General features: G+C 31.8%; 2 protein-coding genes across 2 annotated transcripts; both read right to left on the bottom strand.

Moving 5' to 3' along the window:
• Positions 1-13648: 13648 nt before the first annotated feature.
• Positions 13649-14663, bottom strand: LOC131653530 (NDR1/HIN1-like protein 1). Its single transcript, XM_058923703.1, has one exon. It carries the CDS (start codon positions 14506-14508, stop codon positions 13858-13860), a length of 651 nt encoding a protein of 216 aa, XP_058779686.1. The 5' UTR covers positions 14509-14663; the 3' UTR covers positions 13649-13857.
• Positions 14664-15140: 477 nt separating this feature from the next.
• LOC131653529 (serine/threonine-protein kinase Nek5-like) lies at positions 15141-21731 on the bottom strand. The gene is made up of 14 exons (XM_058923702.1): positions 21380-21731; positions 21193-21259; positions 21051-21116; positions 20073-20119; positions 19938-19983; positions 19783-19863; positions 19644-19686; positions 19498-19547; positions 18831-18912; positions 18704-18753; positions 18268-18341; positions 17911-17962; positions 17163-17816; positions 15141-17076 (listed from the first exon to the last, which is right to left on the bottom strand). Exons 1-14 carry the CDS (start codon positions 21475-21477, stop codon positions 15463-15465), a joined length of 3024 nt encoding a protein of 1007 aa, XP_058779685.1. The 5' UTR covers positions 21478-21731; the 3' UTR covers positions 15141-15462.
• Between the last annotated feature and the right edge of the window lie 388 nt (positions 21732-22119).

The raw sequence follows: 22119 nt of genomic DNA, 5'->3' as shown, positions 1-22119 counted from the left end.
ATTATAACTTGTAGTTAAAGATAAATTAATGTGATGTGACTACTTAAATTTTATGGGGGCTCTATGAAATATATAGGTTAATGTCATTAAAGAAAAAAATTGTTCTTGTGGGGGCTTAAGCTCCCAAAGCCAGTAACGTGCATCCGCCCCTGGCCCTAAGGGCACATGTTAGCATGACCCTTACTAATAATTTATTAATTCATGCTACGAAGTAAAGTTACCAAAGTTATGCAACAGTAAAGTCATTCAAGCCATTCCCGAGTAACACATAGTTAAGTTAAGAAAAGTGATATTTTAATGTATAAATTGACATGGACACCTTATTTTAATACAATTTTGTTTTATTTGTTCAAAAAAAAATACAATTTTGTTTTATTATCTTAAAAAATATTACTATTTGTCTTTAATACAAATCATTTAGTAACTCATCATGTAGTTAATACGGTGTGGGTGTTGAAATAACAATGTTCTAACATAATCCCCACTCTTCCTAATGAACCAATTCCATAAGACACAAACTTGAGATGAATCAACACTTTATGCTGGTTAGAAACTTCCTCTTTAAAAATTAAGTAACATTGATGGTTTTGCATTTGTCAATAAACAAATGACTAGTGTTCGGTTTTTTCAAGTAGAGATAAATAGAAATGGGGATAAGCCATATGCATCATTGATTATGATGATTATGATGGTTTCGGATCGGTTGGAGCCAGTACCCTGGGCCAGGGGTGCAACCTAATAATAATAATAATAATAATAATAATAATAATAATAATAATAATAATAATAATAATAATAAGGGTTTAATGGTGATGCATTGACAGTGTAAAAAAGTTTTACACTGTCATCCAATGAGAATATATAATTCTGCCATGTCATCTCAGTAATTTAAAAATGACAGTATGACTTGGTAGGATACATGGTCGTGATTGGTTGACAGTGTAAAATTTTTTTACACTGTCAGTGCATGACCCATTTTCTCTAATAATAAATGTAAAGATGATGATGAATATAAATTTAATTCATATATTTTTATTAATCATGATTTGTAAATATTAATTCATAAATTTTTATTTTAAATATGTAAAATATATGAATAAGAATGCAAAACTTTCACAAAAGTTTTGTTGGCCACTCACAAAGTAAATAGGTTTAACTAATTAAATATTGATTTAAATTTTAATTGTATCATTTTGTGGAGTAAAAGAAAATTTTATCATTTGAGAAGTTATTTTAAAATCAATTCTCTTTTAATAGAAGAAAGAAAATCCGACCAAAATAAAGGAGAAAAAAAGGCACAATGTTTCAAACTTAATTGTATCATTTTGTGGAGTTATTTTAAAATTAATTTTCTTTTAGAGTGAAGACCCATTTTGGTCCCTCACAAAAATTACACAACCCAAATTAGTCTCTCACAAAAAAAAGGGTCCGATTTAATCCCTTACAAAATTTAACCGGACCATATTAAGCCGTCTGTTAATATTTTTTTAAAATAGTTTTTTTTATACTTTTAAACCGTGACTAGTACTGCCAAGTTGGTTTTTATTTTTATTTTTAAATACTAAATTGATTTTTATTTTTAATTTCATTTTTAAGCAATTCTGAATTAATAATATCAAAAAAGCCAAAATTATTTTTTTATATGAAATTGAACCCAAGACCTTTAACCAATTTCTTAAGTCTTTACCACTAGTTTAATGTACATTCACGACAAATAATTCCTATGATTTTTATTAATATTAAATAATTTTGAATTTAAAACAAAAAGTTAAAATTTGTATCAATGGGATCTCAAATCCAAATTCATTCAAGTTAAATTATAGTCACTCTACGACTAGACAAATCAATTTATATTGTTAATATTCTTAATAATGAATACTTAAATTAATAATTCAGAACAAATATTTACTTATTTCAAATAACAAACAAATAAATATTTACTAATTTTAAATAATACAAAAATTTAAAAATAAAATTTAAAAAAATATAAATCCTAAATATAATTAATCAAATAAAAATAAATTAATTAATATTTAATTGAATTACTATTAAAATAATTGATCACTATTTAATTGAATTACTATTAAACTAATTGATTACTATTTAATTTGAATTAGCTAAATAATTTTAAAAATTAATTTATTATTTAATTTAAATTGATTAAATATTTTAACAATTAGTTGAATTACTATGAAATTAATTAATTATTATTTAATTTCAATTAGTTTGAAATAAGTAAATATTTATTTGTGTGTTATTTAATTTTAATTATATATAATTTAATTTATTTCTAATCGATTAAATATATTGAGGATTTACATTTTATAAATTTTATTTTTAAATTGATGTATTATTTAAAACTAGTAAAAATTTAGTTGTGTGTTATTTGAAATAAGTAAATATTTGTTCTAAATTATTAAGTTAAGTATTTATCATTAAGAATATTAACAATAGAAATTGATTTGTCTTGTTGTAAACTGATTATCATTTGTCGGACTTAAGTTCAAGACTCATTTGTACAAATTTTGTAATTTTTATTTTAATTTCATAATTATTTAATATTATTAAAATTTTGGAAATTATTTGTCATGAATGCATACTTGCCTAGTGGTAAAGACTTAATATATTGTTTAAAAGTCTTGCCAACATGGCAGTCCAGTCACGGTTTAAAAGAATGAAAAAAAATCGGTTTGAATAAAATATTAATAGAAGGACTAATATGGTCCGGTTAAATTTCGTAAGACATTAAATTGAGTCTTTTTTTTTGTGAGGGACTAATTTGATTTGTGTTATTTTTGTGATGAACTAAAATGGGTCTTCACTCTTTCTTTTAATAGAGAAAAATGTGACAAAAATAGAGAAGGAAAAAAACGTGTGTCTTATTCTCTTAATTAAGAGAGAGAAGAACATTAATATTATATTAACAGAAGAAAGAGAAAGGCATGTGCATGAGAAGACAATTATTAGTGTAAACTATGAAATCAATTTTAAGAGGTGCAAAGCTAAAATTTCAGGGGGTGCAAATGTCAAGAAACATGGAAAAATAGGAGAAAAGTAGTATAACACTTTAAAATTGAGGGGGTGCAGTTGCAACCTCTGAGCCTTACTTGGCTCCGACCCTTGATAATTATACCGTGGCTATTATAAATTAATTATTTTTGAGTTAAGTATGTATGTGATTTTCTTAAATATTTTAAATTTTGTTTTTAATCTTTTAAAATATATATTTTTTAAAATAGTTATTTTAAAATTTTTCATTCACAATATTAATGTTTACTACTAAACTGTCGTTAAATAATAATTTGTCGTTAATTTTGTCGCTAAATTGTAAAAATCGTCGCTAAGTTACAAGAGGACAAAAATGTGAATGAAAATTTTTAGAAGAGCTATTCTTTAAAAAATATATTTAATTATTTTGAAAGACTAAAAACGAAATTTAAAATATTTAAAATAACCACAAACATATTTAATCTATTATTTTTTATTTCATTAAACTATTGATTCATCTGATATATTAATAGATTAAATATATAAGTTGTAATTTATAAATAAATTAATTATATTTATATGAATAACCGAAAAAAATATGACTTAAAAAATTAAAATCTCTTTAATATTTACACCAATTCATTATTGACGTCCTATAACATTTTTATTCTATCGGTTGACAGAACTAAAAAATGTTGATTTTTAGAAAAAAAAATTGATTACTCGCTCAACTTTATCTAAATAAATTTATAATTTATTTGTTTAATCACAATTCGCATAAATAAACATTAAATATATTTAATTTATATAAATAATTTTAATTTAAAACTATTAAAGAGTAAAATAATTATGTATGTTTATTCAATAAAATTAATATAATTTGTTGGTTTAAATTGAACTCTTAACAAGAAACCTAAAATTAATAGACTTAATATATTTTTTTATATAAAAGAAATAAAATAGAGAGAAATGTAAATATTTTCATTATTTTCTCTTTGTTCAGTTTGACAAAAAAATGAAAAGAGAGAAATGTAATTATTTATAAAGAGTCAGAAAATGTTTTTAATTATAAATTATATTATTCAGTGTAGGTGTGTGTGGTCTAGCGGTGAAACGTTTGGGTCTTGAGAGTGTGTTTCTCTTAAGGTTTCAGGTTTGAATCCTGTTAAATACAAATTGCTTATTAAAAAAATAAATTTATTATTCTAATTTAGTTAATTAAATTTTAATAAATCAATAATACTTGTTAATTTATTTGCTCTTATATTAATTTAAAATAAATAATTTACAATTTAGTTATTTGATTTTATTTTTATTATTAATTTAATGAATTAAATTATTTGATCAAATTATAATTTGCAATAATTTAATTTTGATTATAGTAACTTTTATGTTTTATATTGCAAATTGATCTAATAGTTTAACATTAAGAATTTTCCAAGAAAAAAAAGCGGTAACAAATAAATAAAATGAATTCAGTGTAGCATATTAGCATACAGCTTAAATTATGTAAATTGCTAAATGTGAAAATATCAAATAGACTCATGTTTATTTTCCAGAATCTCAGTACTTTCTCTTCAAAAGTGAAGAAACAAAAAAAATGTATATGCCCCACCAAATTTCAGTCTATGGTGTTATAAGTAAAAGAAATAGTTTTTTTTTATAAGCAATAATCGATTATGTGAGAACAATGATTAGATTTAGGGGTATTCGTATATCCAATACAACCTGCAACAATTCATATAGTTTCATTCGAATATGGCGTTTGAGTTTTACAATCTGCGGATCTATTGATCCAACCTATTGATGTTATATTAGTAGTATCTTATTTTTTATTGTAATTTTAAATAGAAATATAAAATTATTATCTCAGTACATAATTTTTTCAAAAATATTTTATTCTCCACCAATAATACTACTAAATCAATTAGTTTACGTAATTCTAAGACTAAATGTTGTTTTCTATTTTCTGTTGTATCATTTCCAACTTACGTATTTTATAAACAGTTATGTGTCTTATGGAATTTTATATTATTATTTAGTGTTGTGTCATGTTGATGAATATTATTAGACATTATATGATCTACTTCATCGATTTTGTTTGTTAGAAATGAGTATAAATGTATTGAATTGTGTTACAATATTTTTAAATTGATTTTTTTTAAATTTGAAACAACCCACGAATCCAATCCAATCCAACCAATAAATGAACGGGTCGGTTCGAGTTGGTTTTGATAATGAAATTGCGGGTTGAACGGTGAATCCAACCCATTGAAGTTTGAACGGGTTGGATAACGGGTTACGCCAAACCCGGTTCAACCCAACCCATGTACAACCCTAACAATGAAACACTTTCAATATACAATAGTTTGAAGACAAATTGAATGAAGCCAAATGACCCTTGCACCGATTATAATAGTCGGTACAACCTTTAAACTTCGACCCTATTACATGCCAAATTTATGCAACTAGTTTGATATTGCTTTATTACATCTCCTACATTACAAATTTCTCCTTTAAAGAAGATGTTGTTCCTCATGATCAAAATACTCCACCATATGTAGCAAATCAAATATGTAGCAAATCAAACTACATGTTCATTTTGTTTTGGAACTTTTCTTTGCATGAATGTTGAGAACCAAGTTAAGTGTGCTAGCTCCTCCCTTCTACGAATCTTCTCTAGCTTTAGTGGCTGTATCTTCCATTTTTTGTGGTTAACCACAATGAATAACAATCCTTTCCAAATTTCTTGGTCGTGTCTTGTTGTTTCTAAGCCCAATTCTAACCCTACTCATCAAATCAATTTAGAAATTCCCAAAAAAGCTTTGTTTAAAACCTAAATAAAAAATTCAATGTGTGTCCAATTTCATCTTCTCAAAGCATTTCAAGGGAGATTATTTAGCCATTTCCATCTCCAAGCATGAGTACTTAGCAAGGATTGAAGAGTGTAAGTATAATCTCCATGGTCGGGTGATTTGGCCCAAAAGATCCTCTACGCTAACTGTTGCAGCGATTCGAAACAAGCTATCTCCGATGTGCAACAATATGGTTCGCTGGGGTATTACGTTGCTCGGGAAAGGCTTCTACGAGTTATCTTTTTCTTCTCTTCAAGATGCGAAAAGCGCTATGTCTATTGGAGGATAAAGCTTGTCTCCAAGCACTCTGAAACTATTTCCGTGGAAAAAAGACTTCAATCCAAATCTTCAGAAATCAACCACTTCCCAGGTTTGGATTCGTTTGTTTGGTATTGCACAAGAGTATTGGCGTCCCAACATAATATTTTCTATCACTAGTAGTGTTGCCTTTGCAAAGTGCAACTATCTACTGTTGTATGGCATTGAACTTATAGTCAATGTAATGCCTTTGCAAATTGACGTGAGAAAAAAAACTATGGTCTTATTTGAGAGGGGTAAAGGGTGATACTCTGGAATAGGAGGGGTGGAGGGTCTGGCTGGTGTCTCTCCTTGTCCCTCTAAAGCATAAGACCAAATTTCCTTATCATGGATACTGGTTCTTTTAGGGTTTGGTAGACCGAAGTGGTGCGCAACTTCATTATTAATAAGTAATTTGAAATGGTGGGCCCTAAAGAAGATTCGTCGCACCAAACCGCAGTCTAAGCAATGGTCAATATCTATATGGGTGTAGCTATAGTGCGGAATTAAATGAGATAATTGGTTTCGGAAACCAAGGGCATAAGCTATGTGAGTAACCGCCCCACCTACATGGGTGGGTCCTACAGAAGATGATGCAATATGTCCTAGGTTCTCAATGAGGAAGGTTCCAGACTCAACAAGACGGGATTGGGTAATGCAAAAGAGAATGAACATCTCCTCAATGCTCACAGACTCACAATTTTCACTTCTACCGAAAAAGATTTGGGCTAAAATCATTTGAAAGTACCTAAACGGGTTATGGATAATGGTGGAAAACTGGGTGGATGGGGCATGGCTTCCCCCACTAGTAATATTACCCCAGAAACTGTCTAGTTCTTTTTGCCTGGATTCACAAAGAGGAACTTCAACTACAACATCAAGCCGCTCTGAAATCCTAAGAGATTAGCAAATTCCCAATGGGTAAAATTATATTCATTCCCAAATAGTCTGAAAGTAATCAGCCCTATGTTAAATCCACGACCATGGTAAGGCTGGTAGGTGAGTGAGCTAAGGAACTCTAAGATAAGGTTCCAGAAAGGGACATTCATAGCTTCAGAATATTCATTTCACTGGAGTTAGTGACACATGTATCTAACACTAGCTTCAAGCCCTAGGGCTTCTAAGCAAGTGGGGTCAGGGTACATAGTGGGTAGCATAGGTCTCTCAAATAGGACCACATAACATTTTCTCTAAACATCATCCCTGAACTGAATTTGTTTATTATCAAAACTATGTATTCTGAAAATATGGTTAGTAGGAATAGGTGATGGAGAGCAACGAGACGTGAAATTTAAACATCACACAAGTTAGTCATGTTAAGCAAAGAGAAAAATAAATAAATAAATTACTGTAACAAACATAAAATTAAAGTAAAGAGATTGTTAGCTCGACAATAAGTGTTTGTGGTTGTTCTTTTGAGCGCAATTCCTCGATTAAACTTTTAATAATATTCGGTTTCCATGGTCACTTATCGAGCCATGTCTCATATCCTTCCCCTTTTCTTTTCCTTTTTCTGCAAGGAGATCCAAGCTTTATCCTAAGTGTTAGCTTTTTAAGTTTAAGTTTGTTTCTTTTATTTCTTATCTCAAAGGCCAATCTTTCCCTACTTTCATGATCCTTTAATTTTTTATTTTTGCTCGGGACCTCAGATAAAGGTACATTGGTGTGGATATTTTCTAGCGTCTTTATTTCTTTCTCATCAGAACTCTTTTCAACCTCAATATCATTATCCTGATTTTTCAATTATTTTTTCCTACTGGTTGTTACAACAATTACTTGACTCTCATGGTAAGCAGGGAGATTTTAGTCTCCATTTCTTTGTTTCTAGTCATGAGGGACTCAACCACAATGTTTAGTTGCCTAAGGGTTTCGTTAGTATGGAGAATTTGGTATCTAAACTTTGCATTTTAGAGGGTCTGTGTTGATACAAAACTCCGTACCATATATTCTAGCCTAGAATTTTGCATTTACGAGAATTTAAGGGTGATCGTAGAAAGAATTTGGGTGATCCATCTATCTAGAATTTTGCAAGAATTTAAGGGTGCCTTAATCACTACAAGAAAATTGGTGAATTACGACGACTAGTTTTGGCGGGTTACGACGGTTTTAACGGCCACAAATTACAAGGGGCGACGGTTGTGTAACTGTCGCGGAAACATGTGTCGCCATGGTGTATTGCGACCGTTGTTGAAACTGCCACTCCAACCGCCGTTATCAATTGCGACGGGTAAAAAACTATCCTAAATTGCAAGCAGCGACGGTTACAAACCGTCGTGAATATCTGTTTGAATTATTTTATCAATTCTAGTTAGGGGTGGCAAACGGGCATGCCCGCCCCGTTTAGGCCCGCCCCGCAAAAGCCCGCGAAAAAACGGGGCGGGGCGGGCATATGAGAGAGTGCGGGTCTAAAACTTTGCCCCGCCCCGCAAAAAAGTGAGGGCGGGGCGGGGAAAGCCCGCGGACATTGAACCTTTTAGGCCTAAAAATAGTAAAATTGTATGAATATGCTCATGCCCGCACAAGCCCGCAAAAAAACGGGGCGGGGCGGGGCGGGCACACTAAAGGGAGCGGACCTAAAACCTTCCCCCGCCCCGCGAAAAAGTGCGGGTAAAACGGGCTTTCCCCGCGGGCCGGGCCCGTTTTGCCACCCCTAATTCTAGTTACGATGGTCTTAAACTGTCGTAAATTACAAGTAGCGGGTTTCGGTTTTAATTCTTTTTCCAATCCTATTTGCGACGGTTTCAAACTGTCGTTATTTGTATTTAATTTTAAAATAAATTATCGGGGTTTGCAACTGTCGCAACTCATGTGTCGTAAAACTCTTTTTTTTTGTAGTGAATCTAGACGGTGTAACAACAGGGTTACGATATTTAACGTAATTGGTCCCCGACAATGGCGCCAAAAACATGATCGCATGATTTCGTAAGTATACAGAGTTTATCAAAGTAATATAAAAGATTGTTGAACCAACAAAGACCAAACGGTCAATCTATCGTTTACTATTGTTATGGTGTTTATCTAAGGCGACCGTTATAAGGTTTGTAATAAGCAAAACAAAATAAAATAATAATTTTTGAATAAATTCGAAGTAATAATGCTAGAATATGGCTCTCATTGATCAACAATAATCTTATTATTTCTAAATAGGATTATTTACTGGGCGATATTTTCTACCTTGAAAAAGAATTAATTGAACAGGAACTGTCGCTTCCGCGTATTCAGAACCGAATTTTACTCTGTAAATTATATCGTCCGCTTTCACGTGCCCAATACGTTATGTGTTAAAGTAGAAAAAACTATTTTAAGAAATTAGATTTTTCACTCAGTTGAAAAGTAGTTTTGATTGGAAAATTTAACTTAAAAGGATACCTGGCTTTTGCTCGGATAACCGGGTCCTAAACCTATGAACGCATCCATAAATAGTTTTAAAATCACTTTTTAGAAATATCAAACTTTCCTAATTGATTAACAAAGTGCTTCTGCGGTATTTATTAACCAAAAATAAATCAATTTTAGTTTTAAGTATCAGACGACTTTCGTTCTTACCAACGTGTTCACGGCTCTACTTTCGTAGTAGCTGATTATATTAAGTTCAGAAAAGTTGTATTAAAACAAAAAAAAGCCATAGTATAAATCCTAAGAAATAACAAACAGAGTACCATCAAATTGACGGTCCTCGCATTCCAGCACTAATAAATTAGCTGGACATAATCACGGTAAAAGTAAAAATGTTTGTTTGAAAGACAAAATTAAACATGTTGAACGATAATTAAGAGCGTGCGATAAATAAATGTGCAAAGTAAAGTAAAACAGATAGAATGTAAATAATAGTGAATTAAATAAGAAACTTCTCCAAACAGAGGCTTGAATATAGTACAGCGGAAATAAACTTCGACAGAATGTAAATGGAGGAAATTAAATGCTTCAAAGTAAATATGCTCCAAACCTGACAACGACAATGCAATAACTCTCCGATGTGAAGAATTAAAGCTTTTGAAATATAAATTTATGCCTAAGATGTACTAAGTTTGGATGAATTGAAAAGTGAAAATTAACTACTATTTATAATGCTTAGAAAACCTAAAGTGGCAAGTGGTGGCTGGTGACTTCGTGGAGGAAAACCTAAATTAACTACTATTTATAATGCTTACAAACTGAAGAAGGCCCTCTGTGGCCTAAGGCACACACCAAGCAAGGGCTTGGTACAACAAGATTAAGACATATTCAAGTAAAGAGAAATTTGATAAATGTCTCAATGAACACACACATTGTTTGTGAAGCATAGTGAGGGTGAGATTCTAATAGTTAGTCTATATGTAGATGATCTCATCTTCAAGCAATAATGAGAAAATGTTTGAACATTTAAAGGAGTCTATGAGAAAGATGTTTGCCATGACATACATGGGGAAAATGAGGTATTTCCTTGGAGTAGAAGTAAAGTAAGACACCACAGGAATATTCATATTTCAATAGAAGTATGCTAATGAGATTCTCACAAGATTTTACATGGATCAGTGTAATGAAGTTTACAATCCCATTGTTTCAGGCTATATATTGACAATTGATGAAAATGGGAAGTCAATTGATGCCACAAAATTCAAGCAGTTGGTGGGAAGCTTGATGTACATGCTAGCCACTAGACTTGACCTTGCTTATTCAGTGGAGTTTGGTTGCAAGATACATGGAAAGACCAACTGAAATTCATCTAGTTGTAGCCAGGAGGATACTCGTGTATTTAAGGGGGTCTGCACTCCTTGGAATCTTGTACAAAATGGTAGATAATATGGTGTTGCAAGGATGGACTGATTCTGACTATGCAGGGGACAATGATGATGGAAAAAGCACCAAAAGATATGTCTTTCAACATGGATCTAGCTCAGTTTCATGGTCTTCAAAGAAATAGCCAATTGTAACACTTTCAACTACTAAAGCATAATTTGCGATCCAGCTTCATGCACATGTCAAGGACTATGGCTTCAAAATGTTCTTCATTAACTCAGGCAAACTCAAAGAAAGGGCACAATTGTGTGGTGTGACAACAACTCTACAATCAAACTATCAAAGAACCCTGTCATGCATGGAAGATGTAAACATATAGGTGAGATTTCACATTCTCAGAGACTTAACCAAGGAAGGAACCATTGAGATGAGTCATTGTGATAGTGAAGAGCAAATTGTCGATGTACTGACTAAACCGTTAAAGCTGGAGTCATTTTGCAAGTTGAGAGCAAAGCTTGGAGTATGTTCTCATGAAGTCGTGTAACTAGGTTGTGTTATTTCTTATTCAATGTTTGTTTTGTTGTAATCTAAACAGTATGGTTAGACTAGGGGAGTGTTTGTTGAGCGTTAATTGGTTAGAATAGTAACTAATTGTTAGTTAGTTTTAAATGAGTTAGTCAGTTTAGTTCACGTGTTGCTTCCATAGCAAGTAACTCATAAATCGTATATAAACGGTAAAGCAAATATGCAAATTAAGACTTTTCTATTATAAAATACATCAAATCTTCTATATTTCTCACATATTTCTCTCTTGTCACACTCTTCCACCTATTTCTCTCTTCTCTTAATGAATCACACCCTAACCCTAAGAGTTAAACACAAGTGGTTTAAAATGACCGCTACATCATTGATGATGATGGTGACCATGCTCCCTTGGAACCCGTTGATCAAAGCTCTACTAATACTATAGTCAAACAACTAAATTATTGAATATTGTCGCTTCTTAGCATATTTTTTCTTTTTTTTAACAAACGCTTCTTAGCATATATAAATAGTAGTATATGCATAAAGGTGAAAGGCACAAAGATATGCCAAAAGTGTGATTCGAATTGGAATCTAGCAAGATAGAAACCGCGTGAATTAAATGTAGGACATAATTCCAAATCCCACGAATCGACCATCACCACAAGTAAATATTATATGGTTATTATTATAAATTAATTATTTTATTATTTCATTAAACTATTGATTTATCTTATCTATCTATTTATCTATTTATAGATTAAATATATAAGTTGTAATCAATAAAAACATTAATTATATTTATCATACTAACTAAAGAAATATGGCTTAAAAATCAAAATCTCTTACTATTTACATCTTCATTATTGTCGTCCTGTGATCAATAAAAACATTAATTATCTTTTTTCTCTAAATTATACTATTATTTATTTTCTTTGTATTGACAGGACCAAAAATGGTTGATTCAGAGAAAAAAATCAGTTATTTACTCAACTTTATTAAATAAACTTATAATTTATTTGTCTAATCACCATTACCATAAATAAATATTAAAAATATATTTATTGTATATTATTAATTTTAATTTAAAATTATTAAAGAGTCAAATAATCTAATTGATATGTATTAATTGAATTAAATTAACAAAAAAATATAAAAAAATATATTTAATATATGATTTAATATAAAAGAAATAAAAAGAAATGAATGTAAATGTTTTTAATATTTCTCTCTTTATTCGGTTTGATAAAAAATAAAAAGAGAGAAATGTAATTATTTATAAAATGTAATTATTTATAATTTATTGCACCACCGATTTATAAATTTTATATTTTTTCGAAAGTGTAAGTTGTTTGTCTTTTTTGTTTGATATTTTCTCTTCAAATAAGAGGAAACCATTTTATATTCCACTGGTGTTCACAATGCAATTCAAGTATAATAGTTTAAAGATAAATTTATTTACAATTTAGTTTGATTTTAGATGATAGATTAAAAAGATTAATTCAATTTTATCTAATTTTGTATGATTTAGTTTGAATCAATTTGTAGATATTCAAATTACAAATTATATTTTTTTATTAATATTAATATTATAAAAAAATTTATACAATAATATATTTAAAATAATATATAACATACAATATATTTAAATTTTTTTTTATAAAATGAGAACATATTAAAAACAAATGAAATATTGAAAATAAATTAATAAAATTAAAAATAGTATTAAAGCAAATTAAATATTGACGAATAATGATCTTAAGAGTTTATATAAAAAGAACCAAACACGTAATCATTTATTCAATTTTTTACAAAAAAATGTTTCATTGATTTGTAATTTTTGTTTTGTTAAATATGAATTTGATCAAACCCTATTGGCATCCGCTAAAAACCATATTTCTTTGGCCTTTTCTTGCACATCCGAACAAAAGAAGCAATGACTTTTAAAAACTTTATGGCATTGACTTTTAAAAACTTTATGGCAGTGTCGTTCTATTTTTTATTTTTTTTAAACATTTTAACAATTTAGCAATTTATGTATTTTTGGGATAAATTTTTTCCGATATTTTTTATAAAAAAATCGGTTTATTTTAAATTTAAATTTTAACTGAAAAATATTACTATAAGTTTTATTTATTTATTTATATACTAAAATTTGAACCATCATAATCCAAGCTCTCTCTCTCAGAAATAGGAATCCATGGATCAAATCAGATTTCATGGTTCTTCTTTTGGACCATCATGTATGTTCTCTTACAATATTAGATGTATGAAGTATGAACAAACCAACGAATCTGATAAAGTTTATTGACGTGATGTGACCAACATACACAACAACAAAAAAAAACAACATACATCATCAACAAACAACAAAAGCACCATCAAAATGTAACAACAAAAAAAAAAAACAATAAAAAAAGCACCATAATCATCATACATTCATACGTTTCCATTTCTTCTTTTTGTCCTTTTCTACCTAAATTTCAGCGTGACAGTCCTTCCCAATACCTAGGAGCTTACCAGTATCCTTAATAGGAACAAATCCAACATCAAGGTTACCACAATATATGTCCAAGAACTTTTCCCTACTTGGCAATATTCCAGCTTCATATACAATTCTAGCCATCATTTTCACGTCAAAGTTCACTATCCCTTTACTCCAATCCTTAACCAGATCATTCCACAACACTTTATTATCAGCTAATTTGGTGATGGAAGAATTCTTTAAGCTAAACTTAATCTTCACACCCTTGTCACTCCTCTTCTTCAAGTAAATGGGTTGCGGCAAAATAGCCCTGGAGAGTCCCACGGAGCTATAAGACACCCAGACATAGAATTGGTCAACCCTTATTTCTACCTTTTTGTTTGGATTTGTTATGTTTAATTCAACCTCAAACACACCTTTGAGGTCTGAATCAGAGACACTGAAATTGGATACAGAGATTGTGCTGACTCGAAAACGAGGTTTATGAGGGTCCATGACACTCCAAGCAATTGCGATGATAACAGTTAAAAGAAGAAAGAGCAAAACGATTGTCCAGGTAAGTCTACGGATTAGACCTACACAAGAGGAATTTGGGATCCTAGTAGTTGCATTAGTGTTGGTATGAAGTGGCTGTGGCTCCATGTGGATTTTGGACGTAGGGTATGTGCTAGGAGTTCTTCTGTAGTGAGTAGCCAAAACAAATTTTGGCCCAAAGCTTTTTAGTATTGTCTATCTTTAGCAACAAACAATCTCGTAATAGAAGGTGAATCAGAATGATGTTTAGTCTTAAAAACAGAAAGACACTGAATTTGGGTGATAACTGCAAAAGGCAAGGTGTATATATACTGATATATTTCAAGGAAGCAGCTTCCACGAAGCATCCTAGAAATGAGCATGAAAATGAGAAACAAGCATCATCAAGGGGAATTACACGTAGATGCATTTACATGAATAAATTATCTGCCAATAAGAAAAGAGAATCTTTTTTAATAAAGGTGCCTTTGCCAACATGTCTCTACCGTTAAAACCACGTGTCTGTTTTGTTTAGGAGGTGTGCTACTTATACAATTTTTTCTTACACCATAACCACCACACCGTATATCATAACAAAGTTTAAATACTTTTGCACGGAAACCAAAAAAGTTAAATAATTAAAAAATGAAATTAGTATTATGTAGAATTAAACGGTGTAGGTGTTAAAATTGAATGTAAGAATAGTTTTTCTCTTTGTTTAGTGTCCTACTTTTTTTTAGTATGGTTTCAGACTTGTGTCATTATGTATATCTTTATTTTTTTTCTTTCTGACTTTTGGTTTGGTGCATTAAATCATAAATCTTATTGATCATACCTAGGAAGATGGGAAAATATTGAAGTGTGTATCAATTCAAGTTGCTAACTATTCTTGGCCATTGCGTATACAATTTGCCCTTAGTTAATGCTATTATATTGAATTGTTACTATTTACAGCAGCATAAAGGCACTGAAAGAATGCAAAAAGAAAATAAGAAAAGATATGATAAAGCTATGTACTAATAAAGCAATAAAAAACATCAAAGACAAATAAAATATACTAGTACCAAGAATAAAGAAACCTCATTAACTACATCTCCCACTTTCCTCAAACATCAACCCTTTTAAGCTTTTGGCCAACCAAATAGCTGTCTCCCTTGGGGAGACCTTATCTTTTCCAAAGGGTTTTAGAACAACTGCAAGTTCCTCCAATCTATTTTGCTGCAGCAAATCTGCAGACAATTCTAACAGGCCTTCAAGTGCCTCAGCTCTCTGCTTGGAAGATTTAACATCCAAAAATTCTTTTTTCGGTATTTCCTCTTCGGCTACTGGAGGGCTATATTTGGTACATATAGTGGAATCAGGTTTTGAAACTAGAGAATCAGGGTTTTTTGCATCTTGTTTTTCAACAACGGGATTGTCAGAAATACTTGACTTCAAGCTCAAGTTTCTGATCCCCGAATTATCAGTGGTAGCTTCAGAGCAATTTGAAGAATTAAGGGACCATAGAGTTCCCGTGTTTCGTATTTCTGTATCATTCTTTATAATGTTGATAAGTTTATCAACATCTACATTTGTAACTCCCATCTCCAATGATTCATTTACTGGAAGCTCACTTCCCATACGGTAACTGCTATGGCGTATAACATGGATGACATCATCAAAAGCTGGGGGAAGATGGCCAGAAGCTGGCCTTTCAGTTGCTAGATTCTGTAAAAACATTTCCTTCTCTTCTTGCAAAACTTTTTGGTTTGAAATTTTGTTAGATATAATCAGAGGAGCAGTTTCAGCCACTGATGACATCCTTTCCCTCACCATGAATTTGTCATGACGAGTCGATATGCCCCTATGATTCGGATCTTGAACATTATGAGGCTTATTATTTGGCACACTTACTAGACAAACTTCACAAACAGACTTTTCTCCAGAAATGGGAAGCGAATGTTTGAGAAAATTGATTGAAGCCATATCCTCAGAAATATCTTGAAGGGCCTTGATTTCTTGTTTGACTTCGGCAGAGGGATCATCATACTCACAGGCAGCAGATGAAGCTATTTGATTTATGAGAAAAATGTGATCAGAAGCATACATTACCTCAGAATGTTGATCTGAGTGATCCAGAGTTAACCTGGGACTTACGTTCTCATTACTAGTAATGGAACTCCGAAAATTTGATGTGAAGGGAGAGGTTTCACCAGACAATTTTTCAGCAGGTCGATTGGTGTCTGGACGTGATTCCATTTTTTCGGTGAGATTAAAACTCTCTTGATCAGGAAGTGTTGGCTCGTTCATGTCAATTAAAATGGTTGCAAAGTCAGAAAGTTCGACCCCTTGAATAGAGACTGATGATGAGACGGAATTGCTTCTGCCTGTTTGCATTCCTTTGGTGCTACTTTCAATAGCCTTCAAAGGCTCTCTAGAAGCAAGTGGTAGATGACTATTAGTCAGCTGATGATGAATCTTAGGCTCTTGAGCTATTTTATTTGGATTTAACCTTCCTGTATCATTTGCTGCATTTGGGATATTATTTTCAGCCAGCCTTATACTTCTCAGACATGAGGGTGGTTTAAGAAGACTTGGAGGAGTTTTTTGTTTTGGCCTTCCAAGAGCTCCACCTTCTGCTACTACTTGTTTCATAGGACCAGATGGCAATGGTACCTTATGTCGAGGTTTTGTTTTAGGTGTAGATTCCATTGGTAACTGCGGGTTAATACGCATGAAATAAGTTTCAGTATCATAAAGATATCTTTATAGGTACCTAGTATATCATTTTAATGGTAATGTACCTGATGTTCAGAAGCACGTGACCCCTGAATTTGTTTTGCAGAATTAAGGGTTGCTTTTGAAGGTGCAATAGTTGGCACATCTAAATTACGCTTCAAACCGGTAACACCAAAATCAGGTCTGGGCAATTTAGACAATGTCTCGGTATTTATTTTGTGTATTGATGTACCTCCGGCCATCACCCCATTGCCTCTCATTGGATGGCTTGTCTCTCTAACTTTTTCATGTTTTGGTGCCATCATTACATTCTTAGTTGTTTTTGGTTTCTTAGATCCAGCATTAGAATGGTGTTCAACGTGAGGTTTCTTCGTAACCTCCTGTTTATCTGTTTTGGCATTGAAATTGCTGGATCTATTTCGTTCTCCGACATGCATTAGAAGCTCAGACCCATCATCATCAGTCGATGTTATGTCTACCTCGGTGATTTTGTCATCACCCTTTGGTGCTGCTTCTGTAATGTTTCTCTCATTTAACATCAAATTACTTTTGTCACCTCTCGAACTATTGTTGTTTTCACTTTGTACCATATTTTTTCGAGAACCACGGACAGCATAAATTGGCTTTTCAGGAGAAGAGGTTGCTGCTGGAGGACAGAGAGATGAACAATATTGACGTACATAAGGCTGCAAATAAGGGTGCTTTAAGATTTCGGATGCCTGTGAATTACATAAAACGAAAGCTTTCAGGATAACTAAGAATACAAAACCTTTTTCACTTTAGAAATAATGTTACACTATAAGAGAGGCTTACGGTTGGACGATGCTCAGGGTTTTTCCTTAGCATACCTTTTATCAGTATTTTCCTGTGCGAATGAATTTACAGTTTTAACATTTCCAGTACACATACATGCACAGAGAAGAATGTAAAAAAAAAAAAAAAACAAAACTCATTCTCCTATATATATGAATGGCAGAAAAACCAAGGATAAATAAGTTTGCATTCATTTTTGTGTGGCAGTGATAGTTCTCAACTTCATGTTCACTGACGATGCTTACCGTGAAAACCAATACCTACATGATTTCAGCGGGTAATCTGACCTCAATTGTTCACTGATTTTCTATCAACAGATGATATTAGATGCTAAGCTTAGTAAAAATTGAAACTTACAAGGACGGGGAGTAACAGGGAGGCAAAGTACCAATACAGGGACGGTTTATCTTGTTTATCAATCCGTCCATATCCTGAAACAGTACCATTCTTATCAAGAAAAAAGAACCACGATGACACCTCCACATACATAAATATACATGCAATAGTGAGAATCGCATAATGCATTACCAACTAAAGTCACCTAACAATTCTATTAAAAGGTTATGGAAACGGATGAAAGCTGAATGTTAGGAAGTTAACCATCCATAACAAATATCAGTCAAGTCTACTTAGAATACCAGAGTAAAGTTAGAATTCTATCACAGATATCAGAATAGGGGCCTAAATATAGGTCAGAATGAGGATTCTGGAAAGTGGTAGCTTGCCAGGATTCCGAAAGGTTGTGGCATGTCTATGTCAATAATGTACCAAGTGAAAATAGAAGAAATCTTACAAAAGCTTTGAAAGCAGGGCGGTGAGCAGCCATCTCATATATACAACACCCTGTACAACAAAAATGTAGTATTTATACTGCAGCAAAACTAATATCCGATATTCATAAAAAAATTAAAAAAAGTTACCTAGTGACCAAATATCAGATTTGAATCCATAAGGAATATCGGCAAACAGTTCAGGGCACATGTAGTTGGGAGTTCCTACGACCTGCAAATAAATATTTACAACAACTAAATTCACATACACATATCTTCAATATAGCAACAAATTGAAGCCTTCTAATCTTATGAATAGATTAAGTTTTGGGAAATAACACTTGGAAGGGAGATGTCCAATTTTACTGCGTGATTTCTGAGTGCGACTATGTGTGTGTGCGTGCGCGTGTGCGAGTGTGTGTGTCGTATGATGTCATTACTATATGTCTCCATTATAAGAGAGAAAACACTAGGAAGTAGGAACAACATGAAATTGACACCATAAACTCATAATTCAGCTTCATGCTTTTCTGCCTATGGTGTTAGCATGTAGGATTCATCAATACTATGGAGCTATGAAGCATGGACACCCCGAAAACGACCCGACACTGACACAGCAACACCGATAATAATTTGAAAAAATGAATAAATTAAACGTAAACACAAGTGTTGGTGCAGGTGTCCGATACCGACACGGACACGTCTTTTTTCAGAGGTTTTGGTACTACATAGCTATGGAGACATGTTAGAGCAAAGTTTATAGAAGAAAGCATAGAAGTCAAAGAAGAAAGCAACAAGTTCCTAATTCCACACGTACCGAAGAAGTCAAATCATCTGCTTTTAGTGTCTTAGCAAGCCCAAAATCCCCTATATAAATATCAGGAAATTACAGACAAAATTAAGTATGAAGAATTAATCAACCATCCACGCCCAATGTAAATAAAAATTGGTATATAAACTCACCTAGGCGAACATCATGATCCTTGGTGAGAAAGATGTTAGAGCACTGTCATCAGAGTTTGACAAAACTTAACATGGTATACTCTTAAGTGGAATTTAAAAAGAATAAAATGCCATGTAGTTTTTTTCATACATGTTATACCTTTAGGTCACGGTGTAAAACAAATTTTGAATGCAGGTATTCTACTGCCAACAGTATTTGAGTAATCCATTTGCAGAGTTCCTGAGCAATGTTAGCAACCAAAATATTTAGCGAAAATCGTAAATTGAGGAAAGTCAAAATATAAACAAGAATACCTCCTCAGGAAAGTAAACCCCATTTGATTTTTTCATCAATGCTGCTCTGAAAAGATTTGAAAAAATTTAAGCAGTCGGATTTTTGGGCTCTTGAACATATAAATGACTAAGTACAGGTATATTCCGTTGACTCACATGTCTCCACCTTCACAATATCCAATAACAATGCAGACATAGCAACCCTACAATACAAGCAAAACAATCACAAACTTAGATGAAAATGAACCAAACAATCACTCAATTACCATTCAACTATCTGTTCTGTAGTATACAACATTTGAAAGCACAGCACTGAAAACATAACAAATTGTTGAAGTGTGTTAAAACAAGCTAAAGGTACATGTGATTTTGATCACTTTGAATTAAATTGTGTTTGAAGAGATGTAAATTATGTTTCAACATTTTTACCATGAAATCTAAAATGTAGGACACATTTTAATCAAATGCAATAACTTCTTTTATCACTCTTAATATTTAAGTTTGCATGCAAAATCATTTTACTAAAATGCAATTATAAATCGGGTATCCTCTGGGCAGAACTGCAAAGACTAATCCTTCGTTGAGTCAGGGAGGACCGTAATAAAAACCCTTACCATCTCAACCAATTGCACTTCTTTATAAAAAATGTTCTAACTTTTATGAGTAAATGACTATTTATAAAAAACATTTTTAAATACAATAGATAGTTTACTCCCCTATCTCTAATTTTAAACTTCCATTGCAAACTTACATATATTAAGAAAATAATTGTTTACCAGAAATATTAAGAAAATATGAGTATGTTTATTTTTGTGTGAAAATCTTATTAAATTATATTTTACTAAATATGTAATCCATATTGATTTTTCAAATTTTTGAAAAATAAAAATTAATATATATATATCTAATAATTCAAAAGGAAATTTATATTTAGGATTTTTTCCTTCCTTATTGATTTTTCAAATTTTAAGACAAATTTTGAAAAATTAAAAATTAAAAAATATATCTAATAATTTGAAAGGAAATTAATATTTAGGATTATTTTCTTCTTCTTCCAATAGGTGTTTATAATTAGGAAACAAGAGTAGTTGCTAGGTGAAAAGTTAAGAGAGTAGTGGTGTGGTTGTATCTGACCTTCTCAACCCAAGCCTCTTTGAATTCCACAATGTGAGGGTGCTTAATCCGAGCAATAACATCCATCTACAATCCCCAAAATCAACTACAATGCTTCAAATCAACGAGCAAGAAAAAGGAATTACATAACAAAAACCTATACCTCTTGATGAGCAGATCTTCTACACCGTTCAGTTTGCCGCGCAAGCCTAATTTTCTTCAACACGTATCTGCAACAACAACAACAAATTAACGAAAACGAAGAAGCTTCGTTTCTCAAATTCTTTGGAATCGAAACCCTAACACAGAACAACAATGGCGCGAACAAGTTAAACGTAATAGTGTAGTACCTTTTCTTCTCCAGCTTGTGATTAACGAGAATCGCAGCACCAAATGCACCGCGACCGATCTGCTCCATGATCTCGTACTGATCCATTCTAGAAACCATTGCCAATTTCACGGTTTCGTTTTCTACTGCATTGCTTTTGTAATGAATGGATTTCTCTGGCTTTTCCTATTGCTTTTTATCAATGCGGTTGTAACTGCATTGGTTACGCTCATGACTCAACTGTCTCTCATAATTAAAACAATTAATTAATTAATTTTAAGAATTTATGTTAAAAATAATGGTAATGCAAATTGCAATGATTACGTTTTTTTTACTTGAACTTGAAGAACTGGTTTCTCTCTCTAGGATGAGCAGAGCATGAGGGAAAACTTAGAGAGAGAAAGTAAGAGTCAGACCTCAGACGGTTAGGTAGGGGCATAGCATAGTCCACCTATGACTTGTTCACCAACTACTACTTAGTAGTTCCCCACCTTTCAATTTTCGGTCTTTATTTCGCATTTCAGCAAAACATCTATGGGCACAATCACAAATATTTTAGATTTGTGCACGCGCACATATTATAAAATGTAGAAGAGATAATAATTTATTTATAACTATTACTACTATAATTGATACAATAATATTTTTCCTTCTTCTTTTATAATTTGTGAGTGTGCATAAATTCAAATCATTTGAGTTTGTGACAATAGTAACCTCGCTCTTCATATTTTCTCATAGTTAAGTAGACATCTCTTAATCTAT

This window comes from Vicia villosa, linkage group LG2 (assembly GCF_029867415.1).
Source record: "Vicia villosa cultivar HV-30 ecotype Madison, WI linkage group LG2, Vvil1.0, whole genome shotgun sequence".
NCBI classification, from domain to species: Eukaryota; Viridiplantae; Streptophyta; class Magnoliopsida; order Fabales; family Fabaceae; genus Vicia; species Vicia villosa.
The sequence above is the reverse complement of the archived record's forward strand: the minus strand, read 5'-3'. Positions and strand labels throughout refer to the sequence as shown.